At 37.9% G+C, this 27,397-nt stretch overlaps 1 protein-coding gene across 1 annotated transcript in view; it reads left to right on the top strand.

The window, feature by feature from the left end:
* Nucleotides 1-27,397, top strand: part of DCDC1 (doublecortin domain containing 1) — a 429,528-nt gene that overhangs the window by 178,770 nt on the left and 223,361 nt on the right. Inside the window, exons 8-9 of the mRNA XM_068988045.1 lie at nt 1,621-1,713; nt 11,978-12,148. Coding sequence (XP_068844146.1) covers nt 1,621-1,713; nt 11,978-12,148 — 264 coding nt within the window. The remainder of the gene's footprint in view (nt 1-1,620; nt 1,714-11,977; nt 12,149-27,397) is intronic.

Genomic DNA, 27,397 nt, shown 5'->3' with positions numbered 1-27,397 from the left:
AGGTTAAAGCGTCTGCCTGCAATGCAGGAGACCCGGGTTCGATCCCTGGGTCGGGAAGATCCCCTGGAGAAGGAAATGGCAATCCACTCCAGTATTCTTGCCTGGAGAATCCCATGGACGGAGAAGTCCATGGGGTCGCAAAGAGTCGGGCACGACTGAGCGACTTCACCTTCACCTTCATGCTACATTCCCTGGTGCTCAGACAGTAAATAATCTGCCTGCAATGTGAGAGACTCAAGTTTGATCCCTGGATTGGGAAGACCCCCTGGAGAAGGAAATGGCAACCCACTACAGTATTCTTGCCTAAAGAATTCCATGGAGAGAGGAGCCTGGTGGGCTACAGTTCATGGGGTCGCGAAGAGTCAGCATGACTGAGCAACTTTCACTCTCTCACTCACTCATTTCATGCTACATGGGTAGAGTTGAGTAACTGCAAAAGAGACTTGTCTGTTTCCCTCTCCCCAGAACCTAAATATTTCTTATGGAAATGTTTGTCAACTCCTTATCTAGGGTGATCCTCAGGATCACCTAAGGATTCCTTAGGTTTTCCCCTTCTACCAAAACAGAATCTCTGATATACTGAGCTATGTCTCATATCAGTGGAAGAAAAGTTTACAGATTTGATACTATTCTTATAGCATTGACCCCTGCCCCCATTTTATCCCAAGTAGAGGAGTGGGTCTTCAGGCAGGGTATAGATTTAAGATTCATGTTAACTCAAACATGATTTGCTAGGCATCCTATTGAGAAAGCCTATATAAAACAACAACAGCATTAACAAAACAAAATGAAAAGCATGATCATTATTCATTCTTAATATTCAATAAGAAGATACGCTATGGCATGTCTGTTGCTTAAGAATGGTTAAGTATTTCAGTTTAGAAGTTTCTGTATTAGGCTGTTGCTCTCTTTCTTCTTGTTATTACCAGTCTATTGAGTGAATATTATTGTGTGAGTTTAGCTTTTTCCTTTTTTCTTGGAAATAGCATTTTGTTTTGATGGGGATAGTTTATAAAGAATGAGTCACATTCACTTTTTTGTAATATAAGTCTATAGCAATACTGTAGAAAATCTTTATGTGGCTCTGTTCATGGAGCAGGTTGGAAGTAACTGTTAGGTATTTTAAGATACAGCATATGCTTTGCTCTGAAACATTGTAAATCATTTTGAACTGTTCTAGAGTGAATTGACATTTGTTTTTGGTTTATCTCCTTGAATTCTTATCCTGACATAACAGCAACCAATTTATTCCCTACTGGCAATGAAACACTTTATAGAAAATAGCAGCCTAATTTTAAAAATGTTGCTATGTTAATTCTGAAAAATGCTTTTAAAAAGTATTCACCAGTGTCAAATATTTGCTATTTGGAACCCCCTCCCAAATTATATTTTAGTGAGCTTAAAAACAATAAAAGTGGAACTGCAAAATTCAGTGCTAAATGCTTTAAATATAAAAACATTTTGACTTAATCTAAGTCAAATTAATTTTCACATACATATAGACCAAATTAATTTGAAATCACCTTCCATGGTAGTGCTAAATTAGTTGTTTGAATAAATGTTGCTAGTAGTTGTCAATATATGCCATTTTTCATGTCATTTGCTTATTTTTTTTCCTAGTTGAAACTGGCTGTGAATGAACAGAAAGGGAAAGTTACTGAAAAAGTCATTCTTTCAATGACAATGAAAGGACACCGTCAGGCACAAGCAGAAGTAAGGAACTTAATTTTTAAACTGTACTGTAAAACTGCAATAAGTACTAATTATAAAATTAAGACAAATTTTACTTGGGTTTGGTAGTGAACCAACAATAGTTATCTGATAAGAACAATGAAAAAAACTGGTCAAAACTGGAAATTGTTTTATTGATATAGTCACCTTGAAAAATAATTATATTCTTGAAGGAATTAATCATATTATAATTTTCTTATACTACTTATAAATGTTTTCTCATAAATTTCCTAAATGAGGAAATTATTACATGCAACCAGAATCTGGGAATTACAGAATGTGTTAGTATAGGAAAAATATTACAATTTTACTGAACTTCAAATAAATAATAAAGTCTTTATTTTTATTTTCTGACTTTCTAGGAATAGAGTTATATTTCTGTATTTGAGGTATGTTAGCAATGTTATCTCTTATCTCAAAAAAACTGTAGTTTATAAATGTCAAGGCTAAGTGAGCTAATCATAAGATTCTGTAGGCAATATTGTAATGAAGAACTATTAAAGCAAGGCTTCTTCTCTCCAAAGCTCATGCTGTGAAGTTGACAGCATATTCCATAAATGAAACAATAATACAAAATTGGTGTTAGACAAAAGGGGAAAATGATTTTCATGTAGTTTTCTGGAATGCAAAAGCATTTTATCTTTGTGAGGAAAGATCATGAGTTTGCTAATTTCCATGTACTGCTGTCAGTAAATAAAATCTATAAGCAACTTAAAGAATAAAAGAGCATGAATATTTAAAAATAAACTTTCATGTAATTTTCTTTTGACATTTTGGCAAAGAAATCTATCCAAGCTTTAGGGTTTTAATATTTTCTTATCACTGTAATTGCATTTCCTTTGCTAGCTGTGTATTTTACAATAGATGAACAGGTGTAACGCATCAAATTTTCCTGAGTGAATTCAACTTTTTAAGTTAGAGACTATATTAATATTTGAGACTTATATATGTGTAGTATTAAAGATTATATTGTAAACATTGATTAGAAATCTCAGTATAAAATATTTCAAAAAACAAAAATAATTTTATAGATTTGTTATAGTTCTGGTTCATTTCACTTAATATTACAAGTGATTACACTTAATTTGACAAGTTAAAAACTAGGTTGTTAGTTATAAAGAGATATTGTCCTCTGTGTGATTTTTATCACAGAAGAGTTTTATTAAATTTTCACAGTAAATTTAAAATGAATCTATCACATATGTTGATATGGTCAACTTTAGGAAATGCAAATAAAAATCTCTAGTTGAATTAGCATAATTAAAATTATATCTATAGTAACAAGTTATTGGAGAATAAATGGAAAACAGTCTAAAAGAATGTGAACAGATTAACTGTTTTTTACATTTTAAATATTATAGTTATTTTGCGCTTTGATATTTCAATGGAACTGAAAACTTGATGTGGTACAAGAAAATGATCATTATACTAAAAATATCATCTTTAATGCCACCTTGTTAGCAAAGCTGGAAATGCAAATTACTTTTCCTATAAAATTCAACATTATTAATGCTTATTTGACATTCATTCTTTATTATCAGCTTAATGTTTATTTGGTACTTACATCCATCACTATTCCTCCTTCAAAAGGACTTATTTAGTCATATATTTGCTTAATCAGTTATGGCTCCAAATGCCTTTTGTTTGCTTCAAAAATCAAACACGTGTGTGTGTGTGTGTGTGTGTGTGTGTGTGTGTAATAATCTCTAAATACATTCCATACACTATAAGAATACTTTTTAATGACATTAATTTGATGGTGATTATATTTTGATGTGTAAGTCAGTGACATCAAGTTTTGTCCTAATTCATATACAGAGATGTTAGATCATGATGGTGAAGAGAAAAGAAAAAATGTGGGGGATGAGAATATTGTTTCAACATTTCTTTTTGCCCACAGTTTAAAAATTTTGCAAAAATATTATGTCTAGATGTATTTCAAAACCTAAAGTAAACATCATAAAATCTGAATTTAGATTTCTGCTACCTTGGTTTTATCTTAAAATCTTAATTTATTTTATGTAATTTTTCCATATGAAAACTGGGAATAATAATAATATATGTATCATAAGACTACTTTGAGGTAGAGCAAGCCTTTTGGAAATGATCTGCTGGATATCTGAATGTAATTTTTTATTGTCAGTTTAAAAGTGTTTCATTCCAGATTCTCTGAAAAGTTGACACCAAGATGGAACTTAAAATGTGTATGGGTTTTAATTGAGGGCAGAAGGAGAAGGGGGTGACAGAGGATGGTTGGTTGGCATCACTGACTCAATGGACATGAGTTTGAGCAAACTCTGGGAGATAGTGAAGGACAGAGAAGCCTGGCATGCTGCAGTTCATGGGGTCACAAAGAGTCTGACATGACTTAGCAACTGAACAACAACAATGCTCTCACAGGCATTTCTTCTATTAAAATCCATACTGGGGAGAGCTCTAAGTAATATTGGGAGACCTGTCAGACTGAAATGCAGGCTTGAACTCAAGTGAAGGAGAGAGGAAGGGAAGACTTGGTAGAAGTCTGTTGTGCAAGCTGAGGAGCATGTGGCAAACTGGTGGCACATGCTTGAGTCAAGGTTGTCCATCAGAGGGGCGTTGTGACTCCCTGGATGAGATTTGTTTTAGTGTCTTTGGCCATTGGTGCTTACCTGGTGATGGATGTAAAAGCATAATAGCTTGGACCCTTGGTCAGTTATGATTCTGTAGTAAGGAGCTTGTGAAGCTCATTCTTGTTGCTTCCTCAAAAAGTGTAGTTGACATCATCCTTATTGCCTTCATCATAGCCTTCTTGCTAAGTAAGTTATAAAAATATTTTAAAATGTCTTTATTTTCAATCACCCCTTTCCCCATGAGTTGATGGGAATGTTGAACTCTTAAATAGGCCTAAAGGCAGTGCATAAATGACCTCTGGCTGGAAACAAGATAGAACTCCTTCCAAAATAATTTCCCATTAAAAAGCTGAGAGTAGTGACAGTGATTGGAATAAGAGATGGTACACACTTCAGTTTTCCTGGTAGTTACACTGTAGCTCATCCTTAATTTTAAGGTAAGGTTAAGAGATACTTAATTTTGCTCAGAGGTTCCCATGTCTTTTCTAGTCTTTGTTCATCAAGTCTGGTTATATTCACTTCTCAGCCTAAAAAAACACTGTACTCTGTACCTGAAACAAATAAGAGATTTTAGGGAGTTTAAAACACCTATTTTTATCTCCCAGCTCCCCTTCTGGTTCTTTTTAATTATGCTGTAAATTAGAAAGTGTCTTGGTCTTAAGTTTAAGCACTGACCTGCTTTGAGACCATCCCATATGTTGTATGCCCAGATGGTGTTTCCTAGCATGGAGGCTGCTGCCCTTTTGTGCTGATTCCAAGTGACAATTTAGCACAAAGTGCTCTGGAGTCTCCTCACTGACATATATGGACTCAAAACCACACAGCATTCAGACCAACAGCTAAACTCAACATCTAGTGAGAAGCTAGATGCTCACTCAGAGAGGGAGAAGTGAGGAACTTTCCTCACTCAAAAGCCAGGAGCTCCTCAAAGAGTCATTCGTAATAGTTAAAATACAGTATTCACAATGTATGGTTTAGAATGTACACCTTTCATAGGTATACACTTAAGAACGATTATAAATCAAATAATATTTTGTGCTTACTCTAAATCATCTTGAGACTTTAATTAAATTCAAGAGTTGCATGAATGTATCACAGAAACACAACCAAACTGCCCCACGTGTATGTTTATTGACAGGTGTGCATTTGCATTCTCTCAGAAGTTTAGTTTGTTTCCTCATCAGAATACTCAATTTTTTTTTTTTTGCTACCTTCTGCTCTTTTGTCACTCTCCCAAATTCTGTACAAGTGTCACTTCCGTGCTGCATTTCCACAGAGAATGAGGAATAGAATGTGTAGGCTTTCTACTGCACAATGAGATGGTGCATTTTTTTCAGCATATGCATACGTAAGCCTTCTTTTGTGAATGGGACTGATAGGGTCAGATAATGTTTAAAGGGAAAGGCTTTATGTCTCTCAGGCCTCTATGTTTCCACATGGATGCTCCCACACACACATAGATTGAATTATGAACAGACCCATTAATGCTGGGATCACAAAAGGTCAAGTTTTGTCTTTTTTTTTTTACCCTCATTCACATTGCCTTTGTAGAAAGGGAGAAAAAAAGGGATTTGCACGAAAAAAAGATTCATGATGAAGAATTTTAAACATATTCCCCCTTTTAGCAACATCTGTGATTTGAAAAAAAAATTGTGTTATGTAAAATGATTCAGAAATATTGTTTTACCTACTCAATTTTGGTATATGAATTATTTCATGCATAGTGTTATCTTTAAGGGTAACATGACATGTTATCATAATAACTGAGAAAAAATGTAGGACTTTCAGAATAAAAGGCCTTATAAATATGTAAAGTAACAAAGTTTGAATAAAATTGGATGGAAACTTCATCAAAACATCAGTGGCAGAATTCTTGATATGTGTTCTCCTATGTTTAAGATGTAAGTTAAGCTTTGCTATGGCATCTTATTTTACAATTTCAAGTTATTAAAAAATAGGTCATAATTAGTATAATTATGCTTCACATACATTAACAGATAATCATACAGCCAAGGAAAATAGCAAAAATGATAGAGAAATTTTTTGAAGCAACAAAGAATTTATAGGAAATGAAACTTTAAGGCTCTAACCAATAGCCCTTTAGAATGCAAATGACATCATCAATTGTATGGTTGGTTGATTTCTGATGTCACATGAAATCCCCTATCAATGAAAGGCTATGAATTGTGACAGTAAAGCCAGTCATGTATAAAAATGTTCTCAAATCAAACCTGAAAGTCCTCCTTTTTTTTTTTTTCTTTTTATGGCGTACTATAACATTGCTGCTGCTAAGTCGCTTCAGTCGTGTCCGACTCTGTGTGACCCCATAGACGGAAGCCCACCAGGCTCCCCCGTCCCTGGGATTCTCCAGGCAAGAACACTGGAGTGGGTTGCCATTTCCTTCTCCAATGCATGAAACTGAAAAGTGAAAGTGAAGTCACTCAGTCATGTCCAACTCTTAGCGACCCCATGGACTGCAGCCCACCGGGCTCCTCCATCCATGGGATTCTCCAGGCAAGAATACTGGAGTGGGGTGCCATTGCCTTCTCCTGCTATAGCATTAGGTACAGTATATAAAATTAAAGAGAGAAGTATTATTGACTAGCAAAATATATTGCATGTTGCTTAGTATATTTTGAAGACTACGTAAAGTTCTTTCTTTTTGAATTATATGGTACCAGGTACAGGTTCAGAGAGGATCGGTGCTTTCCAGAAGTAGTGTGTATGCTTAGTCTTGTCCACTCTTTGTGACCCCATGGACTATAGCCCCTCAGGCTCCTCCGTCCATGGAATTTTCCAGGCAAGAATACTGGAGTAGGTTGCCATTTCCTTCTCCAGGGGATCTTTTTGACCCAAGAATCGAACCTGCAACTCCTGTGTCTCCTGTATTGGTAGGCAGATTCTTTACCACTGCCTTTACTCTACTGGGAAGCCCGAGTAGCATTTGAATATTAGATTTAATTTTGTCAGATAACCGTAAGAGCAAGTCACCTGGTCTGCTTTGGTCTCTAGCTTTGGTATGATAGATACTATTATCCATCATCTTTGAGGATAATACTGCTAGAAGGTAGTATGGTAAAGATAAAGATGAAAACATTGACTAAAATTGCATTAGTTATCACTGCCATATCTTAAGTTTTGCAACTTTTTTATAGACTTAACTGTATTTGGGAAGCATAGAAATTTGTTCCAGAAAGTAAGAAAAAGTCTTGAATCTTGAAGAGCAAGATGAAGAAGGCAGTAGGGTTGGTGAAGTGTAGGAGGGGAGGAAGAAGCTACTTGGAAGGTTCATTATAATATTGAAGGTAGATTAATGAGGTGGAGATGGCAGGATGGTTTAGAGAGGGAGAGATTAGGACAGGGACCACTCAGTATTTATTTTGATAATGCCAGTAATGGGAGGGGATGAGGAGATGAAGACTTGGGCCAGAGTATTACTTATAAGAAAAGCAAGGAAGGACAGGAAATATATGTGTTTACAAGAAGGGTTGATAAACTACAGCCGAGGGGCCAAATCCAGCCCATTGCTTGTTTTTCTAAATAAAGTTTTATTGGAACATAGCCTTGTGAATTTGTTTATATATTGTCTGTGGCTGCTTACAAAGTACAGCTGCAGGGTCAAATGGTTGTTTGTTTGTTTGTTTAATATTTATTTATTTATTCGGTGCTTTGTGTCTTAGCTGTGGCATGACGGATTCTCTATCTTTGTTGCAACATGTGGAATATTTAGAAGTGTCATGTAGGATCTAGTTACCTGATCAGGAATTGAACCTGGGGCCCCTGCATTTGAAATACAGAGCCTTTGCCAATGGACCACCAGGGAAGTCCTCAGGGTTGAGAAGTTTTGATAGAGACATTTTAACACAAAACTGAAAATATTTATTATCTGGCTCTTACAAAGAAGTTTGCCAACATTTTATTTAGAAGAAAGCATTGCTTAAAGAAAGCAAGTGGTTGGTCACATAGAGGAAAATAAGAAACACACCCCCCCCCCCAAAAAAGGAATAATTTAGATTAGTTTTCTTATATGCATATAATGCTTCTAAAATTCTTCTAAAGTTCTAAAGTCTGTTTAGTTCAGTTGCTCAGTCATGTCCAACTCATTGCAACACCATGGATTGCAGCACGCCAGGCTTCCCTGTCCCTCACCAGCTCCCGTAGCTTGCTCAAACTCATGTTCATCTAGTTGGTGATGCCATCCAACCATCTTATCCTCTGTTGCCCCTTCTCCTCCTGCATTCAATCTTTCCCAGTATCAGGGTCTTTTCCAGTGAGTTGGCTCTTCTCATCAGGTAGCCAAAGTATTGGAGTTTCAGCTTTAGTATCAGTCCTTCCAGTGAATATTCAGGGTTGATTTCCTTTAGGATTGACTGGTTTGATCTCCCTGCAGTCCAAGGGACTCTCAAGAGTCTTCTCCAACATCACAGTTCAAAAGAATCAATTCTTCAGGGCTCAGTTTTCTTTATGGCCCAACTGTCACATCCATACATGACTACTGGAAAAACCGTAGCTTTGACTAGATGGACCTTTGTTGGCAAGGTAATGTCTCTACTCTTTAATATGCTGCTGAGGTTTGTCATAGCTTTTCTTCCAAGGAGTAAGCAGTCACCATCTGCAGTGATTTGGGAGCCCAAGAAAATAAAGTCTGTCACTGTTGCCATTGTTTCCCCATCTATCTGCCAGGAAGTGATGGGGCCAGATAACATGAGCTTCATTTTTTGAATGTTGAGTTTTAAGCCAACTTTTTCACTCTCCTCTTTCACTTTCATCAAGAGGCTGTTTAGTTCCTCTTTGCTTTCTGCCATAAGAGTGATATCATCTGACTATCTGAGGTTATTGATATTTCTCCTGGCAATCTTGATTCCAGCTTTTGCTTCATCCAGTCTGGCATTTCGCATGATGTACTCTGCATATAAGTTAAATAAGCAGAGTGACAATATGTAGCCTTGACGTACTCCTTTCCTAATTTGGAATGAGTCTGTTGTTCCGTGTCCAGTTCTAACTGTTGCTTCTTGACTGGTGCACAGATTTTTCAGTAGCAGATAAGGCGGCCTGGTATTCCCATCTCTAAGAATTTTCCACAGTTTGTTGTGATCCACACAGTCAAAGGCTTTATCATAATCAATGAAGCAGAAGTAGATGTTTTTCTGGAATTCTTTTGCTTTGTCTATGATCCAGTGGATGTTGGCAATTTGATCTCTGTTTCCCCTGCCTTTTCTAAATCCAGTTTGAACATCTGGAAGTTCTCGGTTCACATACTGTTGAAGTCTAGCTTTGAGAATTTTGAGCATTGCTTTGCTAGCGTATGAGATGAATGCAGTAGTGTGCTAGTTTGAACATTCTTTGGCATTGCCTTTCTTTGGGATTGGAATGAAAACTGACCTTTTCCAGTCCTGTGGCCACTGCTGAATTTTCCAAATTTGCTAGCATATTGAGTCCAGCACTTTAACATCATTCTTGGGAAAAGTTAAATATAGTTGAGTATTATATATGTTTATATACATAATATCATTATTGTATGTAGAGGTTTCAAAGTAACTAGGCAAAATAGAAAAGTAAATATTCAAATCATATGGATAACAATACAAACTTGCTTTCATTTACTTTCCTGAAATTCTTGTGAGAGGGATAGAAATCACTGAGTTAACATTAGAGTTGGTTGGACAAATGCCATATTTTTAGCTGAGACAGAAAGAGAATGAACTGTCAGTACATGAGAGACTCTTGAAGAACGATTTCTTATTTTACCTGTGGACGTTGAAGTAAGGTTGAGAATCTATGTGATACTTTCAAGAGCAAGAAAGGTAAAACTTAATATGCAGAAAACTACTCTATTTAAAAATGTAAATACTGTAATAATATAACATGTACATGAGACTATATAGGTTAGCCACTGTGTTGTCCATTCTTTCAGTTCAGTTCAGTTCAGTCGCTCAGTCGTATCCGACTCTTTGTGATCCCATGAATTGCAGCACGCCAGGCCTCCCTGTCCATCACCAACTCCCAGAATTCACTCAAACTCTCGTCCATTGAGTCGGTGATGCCATCCAGCCATCTCATCCTCTGTCATACCCTTCTCCTGCCCCCAATCCCTCCCAGCATCAGGGTCTTTTCCAATGAGTCAGCTCTTCGCATGAGGTGGCCAAAGTATTGGAGTTTCAGCTTTAGCATCAGTCCTTCCAATGAACACCCAGGACTGATCTCCTTTAGAATGGACTGGTTGGATCTCCTTGCAGTCCAAGGGACACTCAAGAGTCTTCTCCAACGCCACAGTTCAAAAGCATCAATTCTTCGGTGCTCCTCCTTCTTCACAGTCCAACTCTCACATCCATACATGACCACTGGAGAAACCATGGCCTTGACTAGACAGACATTTGTTGTCAAAGTAATGTCTCTGCTTTTGAATATGCTATCTAGGTTGGTCATAACTTTTCTTCCAAGGAGTAAGCATCTTTGAATTTCATGGCTGCAATCACCATCTGCGGTGATTTTGGAGCCCCCAAAAATAAAGTCTGACATCTAATTCTTAGTATGGTAAGGTCAATATTAGTCCTCACTTGTGGATGAAGGTCTTATTACCTGTTCAAAATCTCTCAGTCAGCAAATGAAAGAGTCAGGATTTTAACTCAAGATTTCAAAAAGTCCATGCCCTGTTCAGAGTCATTCATAACTCTAAATGGGTCCAATTTGATCACTTTAGGAGTCATGGATACACTGAACTTCTGCTTTTCATCTCTTTTGGTCAGTACCCTATATCTATCAACGTTTATGTAAGAATCCAATCTATTAGAATATAAGGTTATATAGCATAATGAAAAGTGAAAGAATTGTAATGACTATAATTTACTAACTATATGGATTAAAATATTAACTTACTATTTTTGAGTCCTCTGCATGTGTTTCTAGTAATCCATAAGTCAAGTTTGTGTCTCTTAAATATGTTGATTAGAAATCTAGAAATTTAAATACAATGGGTAAATGTCTCTAAACCTTTGCTATTTCTGAAAAAATTCTATGCATCATTCTGAAATATATATATATTCAAAATATTGTCTAGAATATTCAGAATATTGTCTTTAAAGTATGGATATTTTGAAAAATTTATTTATGAAGTTTGGAAAATGATATTTTGAAGCATTTGGAAAGAAGAAAATAAATTGTTTCATTTAAAAGGCCCACACAATGTTAATAAAGTTAACATATGTATTAAAAATTTAAAGGTAAATTACAGATGGCAAAATAAAATACTCTAGATATGAAAGTATATAAAATAGAATTAAATATTGTCATTGATACATATATTTGATTATTTAAAGTCTTAGAGTGGTCTTATTCTGTTAAGCAGCTTAAAAGTCTTTGGCAAACTTGTAAGATGTATATGTTTCTTTCTGTATCTAGAAAGCAATTGTAAATAGGTACCTGTTCCATATTTTTTAAATTAGAAATCTTCCCATAAATAAAATTTGTTAATGAAGGAATGTATGTATCATCTGTTCACTTTACTTGAACATAGATCTATGCTCAAATTCTTATATTGAAGTCATTACCCCCACATCAAACTAGGCACTCAAAAATCTAATAGGTGTGACATCAACAATTACTACTTGCTAACAACGCTTGTAATTTAACCCCTTCAGGTGAACAGGCTGATTGATGAATTGCAGACAGCTATCAAAAGCAACAGAGGTCATCTCTCTAAACTTGGCCCCCAATTACAGGCTGAGCAGGAGCAATTCTCCTCTTATGTCTACCAACACATTAAAAGCCTTCCAGCAAACACTCTTATCCCAGGAGGCCTGCAGCTCAAGGTGGGTGTCATTCTGTGACTATCAATGGGTTCAGACAGAGACAAAACACTCTGCTCCATTTGGAGACCCTTGTAACAATGCCACTCAGCTTGAATTTCTTTTTGTGTTGTCTTCATCAAACTGCAGTTTGGATTACAAGTGCTAATATTACCATTGAGGAACTATGCTTTAAAAGAAAATATCTAGAGGTCTTTGAAATATGGATTTATAAACTTTAGTTTTCAACCCAGAGAGGTAATTTTAATGAAGAAATTTAATCATTGAACATTTATGTGCTTTTCTAAGAAACATATTTTTCACAGGAGTCACTATGTATTTCAGTTTTTTAAAATAACTTACTTGGAGAAATGGACAAACTTTAATAATTGACAGACAGTGGCAATAAGAATTAGAGGTGAAAGGCCAGGTGACTGATTGATGTTCAAACTGCATTTCCCAGGAAAAAGGTCTGTATTGGATAAGTGTGACACATGTCTGAGTTCACTTGGTAGAATCAATACTTCAGAATATACTGGGAAACAAGGTGAATTGGTTATCTGTCAGGACAAGATAGCTAAATGTCCTAGACTACTCTTTGCTGTTGCATCTTTGGAAGAGAAAAAAATAATTCATACTCAGCTAAAGTGGTTTCTGTACTGGAAGTTTAGGTAAATACTTTTATCATAATAGTGTATCCATATTAAGAATATCAAGTTAAGATTGCTCTATAATCTCATATCTCATATTTTGAAAGACTATAATTAGTAAAATTAAATTAACCTAAGCACGTTTCCCTCTGAAGAACCATTACTGCAACTCTTTATTTCCTTCTGATTATGTTTATATTTGAGTGTTATTAACATTCAAAATAATTGTATTTTGATCAGCCTTCATCTCTACAGTTCCCCTTAATATTCAGGCTTATTCTGCAAGTAACATGGTAAACATTATATTTTCTGTCTATAACTTATTTCTTTAGGAGAATTCCTTGTTTGCATTTTGAATGAGAGTATTACCATGTAGAAATTGACCTTTGGGGAAATGTAATTCCAAGATAAGCAGATGATCATTTATCTCTTATCAGTTCAGTTCAGTTGCTCAGTCGTGTCCGACTCTTTGCGACCCCATGAATCACAGCACGCCAGGCCTCCCTGTCCATCACCATCTCCCGGAGTTCACTCAGACTCACGTCCTTCGAGTCCGTGATGCCATCCAGCCATCTCATCTTTGGTCATCCCCTTCTCCTCCAGCCCCCAATCCCTCCCAGCATCAGAGTCTTTTCCAATGAGTCAACTCTTCGCATGAGGTGGCCAAAGTACTGGAGTTTCAGCTTTAGCATCATTCCTTCCAAAGAAATCCCAGGGCTGATCTCCTTCAGAATGGACTGGTTGGATCTCCTTGCAGTCCAAGGGACTTTCAAGAGTCTTCTCCAACACCACTGTTCAAAAGCATCAGTTCTTTGGTGCTCAGCTTTCTTCACAGTCCAACTCTCACATCCATACATGACCACTGGAAAAACCATAGCCTTGACTAGACGGACCTTTGTTGGAAAAGTAATGTCTCTAAATATGCTATCTAGGTTGGTCATAACTTTTCTTCTAAGGGGTAAGCATCTTTTCATTTCATGGCTGCAGTCACCATCTGCAGTGATTTTGGAGCCCAAGAAAATAAAATCTGACACTGTTTCTACTGTTTCCCCATCTATTTCCCATGAAGTGATGGGACCAGATGCCATGATCTTTGTTTTCTGAATGTTGAGCGTTAAGCCAACTTTTTCACTCTCCACTTTCACTTTCATCAAGAGGCTTTTTAGTTCCTCTTCACTTTCTGCCATAAGGGTGGTATCATCTGCATATCTGAGGTTATTAATATTTCTCCCGGCAATCTTGATTCCAGCTTGTGCTTCTTCCAGTCCAGCGTTTCTCATGATGTACTCTGCATAGAAGTTAAATAAGCAGGGTGACCATATATAGCCTTGATGTACTCCTTTTCCTATTTGGAACCAGTCTGTTGTTCCATGTCCAGTTCTAACTGTCGCTTCCTGACCTGCATACAGATTTCTCAGGAGGCAGGTCAGGTGGTCTGGTATTCCCATCTCTTTCAGAATTTTCCACAGTTGATTGTGATCCACACAGTCAAAGGCTTTGGCATAGTCAATAAAGCAGAAATAGATGTTTTTCTGGAACTCTCTTGCTTTTTCAATGATCCAGCAGATGTTGGCGATTTGATCTCTGGTTCCTCTGCCTTTTCTAAAACCAGCTTGAACATCTGGAAGTTCCCGGTTCACATATTGCTGAAGCCTGGCTTGGAGAATTTTGAGCATTACTTTTCTAGTGTGTGAGATGAGTGCAATTGTGTGGTTGTCTGAACATTCTTTAACATTGCCTTTCTTTGGGATTGGAATGAAAACTGACCTTTTCCAGTCCTGTGGCCATTGCTGAGTTTTCCAAATTTGCTGGCATATTGAGTGCAGCACTTTCATAGCATCATCTTTCAGGATTTGAAATAGCTCAACTGGAATTCCATCACCTCCACTAGCTTTGTTCGTAGTGATGCTTTCTAAGGCCCACTTGACTTCACATTTCAGGATGTCTGGCTCTAGGTGAGTGATCACACCATTGTGATTATCTTGGTTGTAAAGATCTTTTTTGTACAGTGCTTCTGTGTATTCTTGCCACCTGTTCTTAATATCTTCTCTCTTATAGTCTGTGCTAGTCAGCTAAAGGTTTAGGAAGTGATGTTCAAGACATCAAGGTCAAGTGTTCCTGTAGTCCAGTAGTTCTTTTGCTGATTTCTGACTTGGTTACAGATCCAGGCTGCCATTTTGCACCTAAGGTCTGAAGCCATAAAAATCATAGAAGAACTATGCTTCCTGCGTGCTGCCTTAGTCTTAGCAGTATATATTTTTGGAGATCTTCAAGCAAGAGTACCAAAAACAAAAATAAATGGGACTACACCAAACAGAAGAGCTCTTGCACATCAAAGGAAACTGTCAACAAAATGAAAAAAAAATACTGAATGGGAGAAGATGTTTGCAAAAGATGTATCCAAGAAGGGATTAATATCCAAATATGTAAAGAACTCAGTGTCAAGAAACACAAGCAATTCAATTAAAAAATGGGCAAAGAACCTGAATAGTCATTTTTCCAAGGAAGACATACAGATGGCTAATAGACACATGAAAAGATGCTCAACATCACTAATCAGGGACATGCAAATCAAAACCACAATGAGATATTACCTCATACTTGTCATAAATTGCTGTTATAAAAAAGATAACAAAAAACAAGTGTCAACGAGGATGATGGAGAAAAGAAATCCTCGAACATTATTGGTGGAATTGTAAATTGGTGTAGCTACTATGCAAAACAGTATGGAAGTTCCTCAAAAAGTTAAAAATAGAACTGCCATACAATTCAGCACTTCCACTTCTGGGCATTTATCTGAAGGAAGAAAAAAAACCACTTATTTGAAAAGATATATGCACTGCTATGTTCATTGCAGCATTATTTACAATAGCCAAGAAATGGAAGCAACCTAAGTATCTATTGATAGATGAATGGATAAAGATGTTTTGTGTATATTATATGTGCACACACACACACACACGCACACACAATGGAATGTTACTCAACCATAAAAAGAATGAAATCTTGTCATTTGCAGCAACATGGATAGACCCACAGAGCATTTTGCTAAATGAAATGACATGTAGACAAACACTACATGGTTTCACTTCTACGTGGAATCTTTTCATACTGTTCATGGGGTTCTCAAGGCAAGAATACTGCAGTGGTTTGCCATTCCCTTCTCCAGTAGACCACATTTTGTCAGAACTCTCCACCATGACCCGTCCGTCTTGGGTGGCCCTGCACAGCATGGCTCATAGTTTCGTGAAGAACTGACTCATTGGAAAAGACCCTGATGCTGGGAAAGATTGAAGGCAAGAGGAGAAGGGGACAACAGAGAATGAGATGGTTGGATAGCATCACTGACTCAATGGACATGGGTTTGGGTGGACTCCAGGAGTTGGTGATAGACAGGGAGGCCTGGCATGCTGCAGTTCATGGGGTCGCAAAGAGTCGGACATGACTGAGTGACTGAAGTGAGCTGAACTGATATGTGGAATCTATAAAACAAAAACAGACTTAGATATAGAGAACAAACTTGCAGGTTACAAAAGGGTGGGAGTTGTGTGGGACTGGGCAGATTAGATGAAGGGCATTAAGTACAAACTTCCAGTTATTAAATAAATACACCACGGGGAGGTAATGTATAGCATAGGGAATATAATCAATGTGTGTGTGTGTCAGTCGCCCAGTCGTGTCCTCTTTCCAACCCTGTGCACTGTAGCCTGCCAAGTTCCTCTGTCCATGGAATTCTCCAAGCAAGAATACTGGAGTGGGTTGCCTTTCCCTTCTCCAGGGGATCTTCCCAGCCCAAAGATAGAGCGTGTGTCTCCTGCATTGCAGATAGATTCTTTACTGTCCAAGCCACTAGGGAAGTCCATAGTCAGTAGTATTACAATACCTTTTTTATATGATGATGTATGGGTACTAAACTTAATCATGGTGATGAGTTCATAATGTATATGTATCAGATCACCATGTTGTACACCTGAAACTAAAGTTGTATGTCAACTGTGTGTGTATGTGTGTGTTTAATCAGTTGTGTCCGACTCTTTGGGACCCATGGACTATAGCCGGCCAGGCTCCTCTGTCCAAGGGAGTCTCCAGACAAGAATACTGGAGTGGGTACTAGAGACAGAAATGGCAACCCACTCCAGTATTCTTGCCCGGAGAATGACTGAGCGACTGAGCACTCAGCAACCATTCCCTGCTCCTGCGGGTCTTCCCAACCCAGGGACTGAACCTGGTCTCCTGCATTGCTGGTGGATCCTTTACCATCTGAGCTACTATGCTTCAATTAAAAAAGGAAAAAAATAATGAAAAAACAAAATGAAGCAACACAAAACTAAAGATTCCTGCAAACAATACTTCTTTGTTTCAGAGCTCAACATTTGCCTTTCCCTGTCAGAGCTGTGCCAGGAAGGGTATAGGGAACTTTCATTTTATTTCTCTCCTTTTTTGAGCTTTGTCTTTTCCCATCAGCTCTATGATAGATATACTGTGTTTACAGGAAAACAATTACCTGCAACACAGACCCTTTCAAACCATTTCAAATAAAAGGAGTGTTTGTTGAAAACATGTAAAGATATCTCACAGAAATGAAAACCAGGAAATACAACTGATTCTCACAAGAAAGTAATTTCTTTTCCATACCTCTTTCTCCTGAAGCCCTATGATCCTCCCTCTCCTCATCTTTCTGAGCTTTGAAATTTCTCTTGTCTTTCTGCAAGCTGGCTTTCTCTTTTTACTCCTTTGTTTGTATACGAGGAAAATTGTGGCCCCTTGTTGTTGTTCTGGCCCTAACTTTTTAGTTTAAATGGTCATCCTCATTTGAATAGAGTCTTTGTGTCTCCTAGTTTAAATCATGTATAGAGAGAATCTGTTTGCATCAGTCCAGCCTTATCTAAGTCCCTGACATCAACTTAACCACCTGTAACCACTGAGTGGGGAAAGGCAGGGTCGTGTGCAGTACAGGGCATAGAGGAGTTTCCAGTAATTAGTTTAGAAAGGGAAGTTGGTCATGGATGGCCTAAGTGATTGACATGTTTCTCATATATAATTAAATGGAACATTATAACTAAACTATTGTGTATTATTTGTAGTAATGCATTCTCTCCTTTCCCTCCAACCCCCATATTTTTGGGGGTAGATGTTTGGACTGCTGGAAAAGACATTGAGATCTGTAGTTTTCTAAACTAGTTCTTACATCTGAAATAGCCAGGTAGTAGAGACAAAACTGGATTAGCAAAGTATACCCTAAGTATTCAGAACTGCAAATCTCTTAGAATTGAGGAGTTTTTTCATACTCTCTAGGTGAAGTGAAAGTCACTCAGTTGTGTCTAACTCTTTGTGATCCCATGGCCTATACAGTCCATGGAATTCTCCAGGCCAGAATACTGGAGTAGGTAGCCTTTCTCTTCTCCAGGATATCTTCCCAACCCAGGGTTTGGACCCAGGTCTCCCTCATTGCAGGTGGATTCTTTATCAGCTGAGCCACAAGGGAAGACCTCTCTAGGTGAAGAGAATTCGCTATTTCCAATTGGAGAGATATTGAGCACGAGTCCTAGCAGCATATTGTCCTCTGTTAATTCCAGAATCAGTTCATATCAGTAGCCTGGCCAAACTGTTTCCATGGAGTGTGAATGAGCTGCCCTTTTTTGGAGCACTGTCTCTAGCCCAGTTACCTCTGAGTCACTTTGTGCAAAGGCCAGGACTTTTGTAGTTATAAACAACTTTATTCCATCTATAGCATGAGCTTTGCAGACTGTTAGATGATATATCAATCAATCAATCAGTCCATTTTCCATTTATAACTGTAAGCCGTGGCTCTAGTAAAACTTATTTCCCCCCCTTTCTCTTCATCTTGATAAAACAGTGAATTGGAATGAATCAGTTCAGTTCAGTCGCTCAGTCGTGTCTGACTCTTTGCGACCCCATGAACTGCAGCATGCCAGGCCTCCCTGTCTATCACCAACTCCTAGAGTCCACCCAAACCCATGTCCATTGAGTCAGTGATGCTATCCAACCATCTCATCCTCTTTTGTCCCCTTCTCTTCCTGCCTTCAATCTTTCCCAGCATCAGAGTCTTTTCAAATAAATCAGCTCTTTGCATCAGGTGGCCAAAGTATTGAAGTTTCAGCTTCAACCAATGAACACCCAGGACTGATCTTCTTTAGGCTGAACTGGTTGGATCTCCTTGCAGTCCAAGGGACTCTTAAGAGTCTTCTCCAACACCACAGTTCAAAAGCATCAATTCTTATGTGCTCAGCTTTCTTTATAGTCCAACTCTCACATCCATACATGACCACTGGAAAAACCATAGCCTTGACTATATGCACCTTTGTTGACAAAGTAATATCTCTGCTTTTTAATATGCTGTCTAGGTTGGTCATAACTTTCCTTCCAAGGAGTAAGTGTCTTTTAATTTCATGGCTGCAATCACCACCTGCAGTGATTTTGGAGCCCAGAAAAATAAAGTCAGTCACTGTTTCCACTGTTTCCCCATCTATTTGCCATGAAGTGATGGGACCAGAATGAATATCTTTCTACTTTGTTTGATGATTCACATTACTGTTGAATGCAGATATGAGCCCAGGGCTCAGCTTCAAGAACCAAACATAATATATTGACGTCATCATCATCTTCTAGAGCTTCTAGGTGTTCAACTAGGAGCTGTAGGCAGAGAGTGATTCAAAAATCCCCTGGTGCATTTTTTCTTATTGTGTGTGGTTGCCTTCACTTCTTCACTGAGCTTCTCCTCGTCATCATATCTCTCATTGATAATTTAAAAGCAGCAGCTTTTGGTTAGATCTTAATATTAGACAATCATTTTTTAAAAAGACACACTCAATGTTGCACATTACCTCAGTTCCATCTTTGCATAATACAGTACCAAGTTCAAATAGATGTATAAGACAGAAGACTGAGAACAGTCTAGGTTTTGAAGTCCACCCCTGCCATGGGAAAGTTCCTTGTTTAAAAAAAAAAAAAATTGAAAACACAGCATTAGAAGAATTTTAGAAAAAAGTTATCTCACCTATATTCACATTATTCCTTATATGACCTGTGCAATCATTTCCATGTGCACTCACATGTAGTCACAACCACAGTGTGCACCTTTTTTGTATTCTGGTACATTTTCTTTCCATCACATCTTAACACCTTTTAGGGTGATGAGATTTCTTATTGTCCTTGCCTTAAGTGGTCACACTCAGTTTGTGGCATAATTTATGAAGCCCTTCAGGTAACAAGCTTTTGGAGCAATTGCTTACTATTCCAAACCTTCTTTACCCCACAGCCCCTGTCACTGCCATCACCTTCAGGCTGTATAAGAACATCTGCTACAGCCATGGCTCCGTGACTTCTGCCTTCCCAGTCCTGTTCTTTCGCCGCAACTCCTCCTCCTCTTCATCCCCATGGAGATGCTGTCAGAAATGTTAGCATTTCCCTGGGAGCGCAGGAAAGAAAGAATTGATAGGAAAGGGTATTAGCAAATCTGTAGGGGATGGTGGGTGGAAAAGCTAGTAGAAAAGTGGATGATCTGACTGGGAATTGATGAGCCAAGTGTGGGATGTGTGAGTAGGTGGGAGAAGACACAGGGAGTGAGCGAAAGATGGGTACAGGGAAGTCCTTTCGCTGAAATTAGTGCTTTTCATACACAGCTGGTCAATGATCATCTGTGGTTAGTGCTCCATTTACTGCCAGTAGAGGCAGAGCCAGTTTCTGTAAAATTTGGGGATGAGGCGCTTCTTTAAAATTAGGCCTGAAAGTGGGTATTTATTTAGGTTGAGAAAATAAATCACACCAGGTTAATAGAGACTTGGAGATTCAGATCCTTTTTTCTGAGATGTGTTAAGGCAGCTTATCAGACATTCTTACATAGAAATATTCCCTGATTACTCTCTGGCTTCTCCACGCCATATATTGATGCTCTGTAGCTCCCAGCACTCAGAACTGGAGCAAGATATGGGTACTGAAGCTTAATTTTCACTAACTTCACATGAATCCACTCTAGCTGTGAGCAAGCAAAATATGGTGGGATTTAGTAACCTGTTAAAAACAAGAATCAGAGGTCTGTGATTTGGAGATTTCTTTTTGGCATTTATATTTTTATATTGCTTGGTTATCATATTCTTCCCTAGCATGAAAAATTTAGGTTTTTAAAAAGAGATAATTCAGATATTTACTTTTAAAAAATGACCTTGTCCAGCACCTTGTTCATCTTCTCGGTGAAAGTGAAAGTATTAGTTGCTCAGTTGTGTCCTATTCTTTGTGACCTCATGGACTGTAGCCCACCAGGCTTCTCTGTCCATGGGATTCTCACAGCAAGAATACTGGAGTGGGTTGCCATTTCCTTCTCCAGGAGATCTTCCCAACCCAGGGATCAAACTTGGGTCTCCTGCATTGCAGGTAGATTCTTTATTGTCTGAGCCACCACAGAAGCCTCCTCTAGGTAGTATGTATCTAACAATTTTTATTCTTCCAATTACAGAATAAAAGAAAATTTTAAATGAATTGTCCGGTAAACTCATACATTATTAAATACATATGTCCACAAGGCATTGTGCTAGGTACAGTGGGAAGAGGCAGAGAGACCTGGAACACCTTCTGAGCTCAAGTCTATGATTGTTTAACTGGAACAATATGACACCTTTCAAAGATGATAAAATTAATGTGTAGGTCTGCTCAGTTTTTTACTCCAGTTTCATTTTAACTTACAGGTTTGTTTATATTTAGAAAGTGGTTTCCTTTAACCGATAACAAAAAAGGTGCTAGTTTTGATCCTTAATACCTTCCAGGCCTTTCTTATGTTTTGGAGACTTGATTTTGCTCTATCAAAGGCACAACGGCACCCGGAAACATTTGAGATTTGTACTCTGTTTTGTGGGCTTCCCAGGTGGTACTCGTGGTAAAGAACCTGCCTGCCAATGCAGGAGACAAAAGAGATGCGGTTCAATCCCTGGGTGGGGAAGATGGAGAAGAAAATGGCAAGCAATTTCAATACTCTTGCCTGGAGAATCCCATGGACAGAAGAGCTTACAGTCCACAGGGTCACAAAGAGTCGAACATGACTGAAGTGACTTAGCACACACAGCACACTCTGTTTGGTGATCATTCAAAAAAGAGAAAGTTTTCTCACTGTATATATCCATATATAATCATATATAAAGCTTAATAGAAAGTTTATTTAAATATTTAAGAATCTGTGGAACAATTAAATGAGTAAAAGGAGATAACTGAAGTCAAGTGATGAGGTTTTTTTTTTTGGTGTGGTGTCATCACTGTTCTGTATCCCTATTATGTCCTTATTCCTTGAACCTTGTCTTTCTGTTAAACCACTTGTCCAGTATATGTTTTTGAATTTCTGAGCTGCTCTGTTATATCACCTACATTATTTGAGTAAACAGGGGGACAACAAATTTAGGATATGCTCTAAGTAGTGAAACATGCCAACTTAAAAACTTCATTTTCAAAGGAATTGTGTCTAGAGTAGTATAACTGGAATATTCAATGTTATTGTTGTGACTTCAAGAACATTTATAAAATGTTGGACAAGATGTGATGGAGATAATCAGTTTTCATATGTAGATTTCACTAAGAAGGCAAATATCGGACTACCCATTTTGAAGGCAAATAAACTTGAGACTCATGAATACCTACCAACATCTCATGAATAGCCATTTACAGTAGGCACTGAAATATCTCACCTTCTTTTCTTTCCACTACTCTTTTCCATCTTGCCTTATTTTCTTTTTTTTTTTTTTTTTTTGTGGCCTATTGCGGGAGGGGTGATACCACTATATTCACCGTAGTCTACTTCCTGACAGGCATCTGCAACCAGGTTAAATCTCTGTGTGCAGGAAGATCCAGTCTTCCCTTCCTAGACCCAATGAAGAGAAAAACTGAAAAACTGCGTCTATATCAAAATCTGGGAAGAGCAATTGGTTGGGCGGTACCTAAGCTCACATGCAGAGCTGTTGTAATGAGACAGGCTTTCCCTGTGCAGTTCTTGACAGCCTTGAAGGTGCCCAGAGAATTGCCAGGTGGGCAGTCAGCAGGGAAAGTCCACAGGCCAGAGCTGGATTACTGTCCCAGCAGTTACACAGACTAAATGCAACCACTGAACCTTACTGCTGCAGGCGCACTCTCTCTCTCAGGGAGATTGTCCTTCTCCATAGCAGTTAATTTGTTTTTACCTCTCAATTAGCTTTTTCACAGTGTTTGAGATGCTCAAGTCACTGAGATCCACTTCCTACATATGCTCCCGTCCCCTAGATTACCCACTGACATCTATGTTAGCCTGAGTCACCATGAATATTATCAAGCATCATCTGAAGGTAGAAATGAATGCAGCTTTTCTAATAAGTACAAATGAAGTGAAGCATCTCTTCCTACTTAAGATTTTACCTACAGTTTTGATAATGTTTTATGATAAAAATGAATTTAAAAAATAAAAATAGATTGCTCTAGACAAATAACTTTTGCATAGGTTTTAGTTACTCAGAGTATCTATTCCCATTAGGGGGAAAATTAGTTTTACAGGCATATTTGATATATAAAAAAGAAACCAAATAGCATTAAAAACACATATACTCAACTAGAAGATGAGAATATGATGTCTGAGGCTGAGAATTTTGGAAGTCTGATGACGTGGCTCATATTTAATTGTATAATATTCATTATCTTAGTAGAATAGAATCTGGGGGGATGTGACTATGCTTTTCTCATCAGAAAAGCCCCTATTTTCCTTGAGAAGAAATATATTGAGCCCAGGAACTTTTAAACAATATTTACCTTCCAAAGTCTGGTATATAATATGTCATATTATATTCAGCTACTGACAGAACCCACAACCTGATATTTTAATCCAATTTAACTATAATTTTAGGCACTAAATAAATTTAAACAAAGTGAAGTCTTTGTTCCATTTCACTGTGAAATACTCTCATTTATAAAGGTCTTATTAAAATTACTTGGCCTAAAACATGACAGACAAACACTTTTACCTTGTTTTAAATAATTTTGAACATTTACATATATTGAATTTAGTGAGAATTGTAATGGATACAAAGAGACAATATTTTGCACCTTGTTTTAGAAATTTTACCTTGTCAAAAATGGGGTTGGGGGAAAGCCCTTTAAAAACAAATTATTACAAAACAGTGAAATGTGACTTTAAGTGGCTAAAGGAAAAGACCATAGAGCCACTGTGAAGCTGATGAGGGCCATCCTGCCTGCCTTCTCATCTTTGGTCCCTTTCCATACCTACTTCCAACCCCCAATTCAGGCTATCAGGTACCACTCTTTCTTCAGGAAAAAGGCGTACCACACTTTCTTCCAAGCTAAGATAGTTTTCAAACGTTTTTTTCCCCCCTCTTAAATCAAAGTTCTTTATTGGAATGTGCTATGTAAAGCAGATAAAAGTAGGATCTACTTCTTTGGAAGCCAGGATGGTGGCTGCCCCCACAGACTCACTCATCAGGTTTGATCTCCCACTGGGGACCACAACTCCCCGCACTCATTCCCCTCTCCACCAGCCCTAGCCCAGGCACTCTGAGGAATTCCAGAAAGCCAAGGCTGAAAATCATAGCCTCAAAGGTCAATAACCAATAAGGCTGAACATTATTTTCTCTCATAGAGCTGTGGTGTTTTAATTATGACAAAGAACAATTCTCTAACTGGAATTTCAGGTAGTAATGACAAGTTGGAACAAGTATTTTGGGGTTAGAGTCTTTTGGCCCACCCCCAAAGCCCTACACCATAGGTAGTCACCCACTTTATATCTTCTCAATGGTGGGCTGTGCTGTAACTTACAAAGGAAATCTAAAATAAGTTATTTGTAAAGTGTAAATATATTAAGATAAGTTATATTTTAAAGTATATATTTTCTGGGGGTAAAAAAAAGTTATTTGATTTTTGATCCAGGTACCATTTAGACTGATGAAGTTTAACAATTATATAACTTAATTTCACATAAGTGCATTTTCATTTCTTAGGACAAATGTACTGGCTCCTTATCTATTAAATACTACTTAGTGATATCTCTGTTAGGCATTAAAACACATTTTCCTATATGTAGTATAAACATGCTAATTCATTATTAATTTCTCATTGCCTAAATCTCATAATTTCAATATTTGTTTTGTGATCATATCCTTATCTGAATATTAAAATTAGACATGTTTACAATTGATTGATAACATGCATTTGAGAAAATGTAGAAAGTGTGGATATTCTAAAAACTATTATACAAATCTATAAAAATAAAAAAGTTAACAGCGCATTTATTTGATTTAATGTACATATAATGTTAATTCACTTAGAGTTAATTTCCTATCTCTAAAGATGACTTTGAATTCTGATTGGATAAAGTTTTTTTTCATGGCTAATTAGCTTCTCACATAAGAAAAATATTTAATTTTAATTTTCATGTTCTTTGACTTAGGTTAAAAACTTCTACTATAAAATGTTGTGATTGTTTAGTCGCTAAATCAGTTGTGTCTGAGACTTTGTGATCCCATGGACTGTATGTAGCCTGCCAGGCTCCTCTGTCCTCCACTAACTCCTGGTGTTTGCTCAGATTCATGATGATTGAGTTAGTGATGCTTACTATTAAATAGCGTTAAATTTCTTAATATTGTTTCATATTATTAGATCGCTAATCTTAGATATAATAGCAAATGTTGATGTTTGTAATTTAAAACAACATGGGTTATTATGCTATGTGAAATAAGTCAGACAGAGAAGGATAAACGCTGTGTATCACTTATATGTGGAGTCTAAGGAAGTCAAACCTGTAGGAGTAGAGACTAGAATGGTGGATACTAGGGGCTGAAGTGGGGGGTGGAGGATGGGGAGATATTGATGGAAGGGTATGAACTTTCAGTCATAGGATGAATAAATTCTGGGAATCTAGTGTTGAGCCTTGTGATCTAGTTACTAATATGTATGATTTGTGTGTGTGTGTTAGTCACTCAGTCTGAGTCTGTGACTCCATGGACTGTAGCCTGCCAAGATCCTTTGTCCATGGAGTTCTCCAGGCAAGCACAGTAGAGTGGGTTGTCATTCCCTTCTCCAGGGGATCTTCCTGACCCAGGCAAGATCTCCTTGCCCCTTGTGAGTAGACTTGCCTGAGGCATGTCACTTAAGGTCTCTGAGACTCACCAGTAAAATCCAGTTGCTTTCAGTGTTGAGCTATTTAAAAGTGTGTGTACTCTACACTCTGGATTTTTGTGTTTGTGTGTGGTGGATGTCATGCCAGGCTACTTGGGTTCCCTCTTCACATCTAAGATACACATCCTTCACCTCCAATTGCCACACCTACATTCTTCTTGGACAGTTGCCCTCTCTGTAAGGCTGCTGTTTCTCTGAAGATTAGGCATCCTGATCTAATCCCCTGAGGGCAGTCTGCATCCGCTATTTGACTGATGGGCAGTGCGAAGCCTTACTCCCTGGCCTCACTTCTGAATAACTCTGAAGGGCCGTCCCAGCTCTAGAGCTCCCCCCAGAGGCCTCTGTTGCAACTGCATCACAGTTTGCCTTCGCCGCCTACCTACTCCGGAGAAGGAAATGGCAACCCACTCCAGTACTCTTGCCTGGAGAATCCCATGGACAGAGGAGCCTGGTGGGCTACAGTCCATGGGGTTATAGAGACGGACACAAATGAGCGACCGACGCATCTACTACTCCTGTTCCCTGTTGCACCCGAGGATGCTCTGAAGGAAACTTCATGCAGGTAAAACTTGGTCTCAGAGTCTGTTTCCAGGGGACCCCAACCCAAGACAACATGTAAATTAATCTTTTTCCCATCTATTTAATTATTTCACCTGAAATATGCCAAATAGTGTTATGGGGCTACTTTATATTCTTTTGCTTTTCACCAGACCTCTAGTAGGAGATCATGTTACTGCACAGTCTCTGAACTTTTAGGCAATGCACGGCGGTGACATTTTCCTATGATCACCTCTTGACAGCATTACATCCTGAGGTATTTTAAGGCTTAGGTGTTTGGCCTTCCACTCAAGCACAGAAGAGCTTCCTAGGTGGCCTGCCCAGCAGTTATGGAGCGTTTGTTCCCTCCACAGCTAACTCTTAACCAGGCATATAGCACTAAGGGTTAATAAAGGCACTGAAATAGGCCTTATATAAGTCCTTAAATAGATGTCATAAATGATTCCAGGTAAAGTGGTCAAAGAACCACGTCAGCTTAAACTTCCTGTTCAAGTTATCTTCACCCCATATAGTTTACGGTTTGGTCATGCCTCTATAAAATCTTCACAATAAACATTGTTTTTTTTATGGTTTGTTTTGTGCCTTCACAAATATTGCATATGAAGTTATACTTAAGTTGATTTATGTACACCTATAAATACAGACATCGTACTTTAGAAATATTAGCCTAGCTACAAATTTTACTTCCCAACCCCACGAATAAACAAATTACTCTGGAACGAACAACAGAAAAGGACCATTTATAGCCACGTCCATTATTAACACTCTGGTTTGAGCTGCCATCATTCACCCTTCAGATTATCTTTACTCCCTACTGTCTACTCTCCACCCAGCAGCCACAATGCTCCTTTTAAGTCAGATCCTATTACCACTCTGTTCCAAGCCCTCTGAAGATCCCCGGCTTTGCTGC

The sequence above is a fragment of the Capricornis sumatraensis genome, chromosome 16, assembly GCF_032405125.1.
Source record: "Capricornis sumatraensis isolate serow.1 chromosome 16, serow.2, whole genome shotgun sequence".
NCBI lineage: Eukaryota > Metazoa > Chordata > Mammalia > Artiodactyla > Bovidae > Capricornis > Capricornis sumatraensis.
Note: the sequence above shows the minus strand (reverse complement) of the source record. Positions and strands in the feature narration are given on the sequence as shown.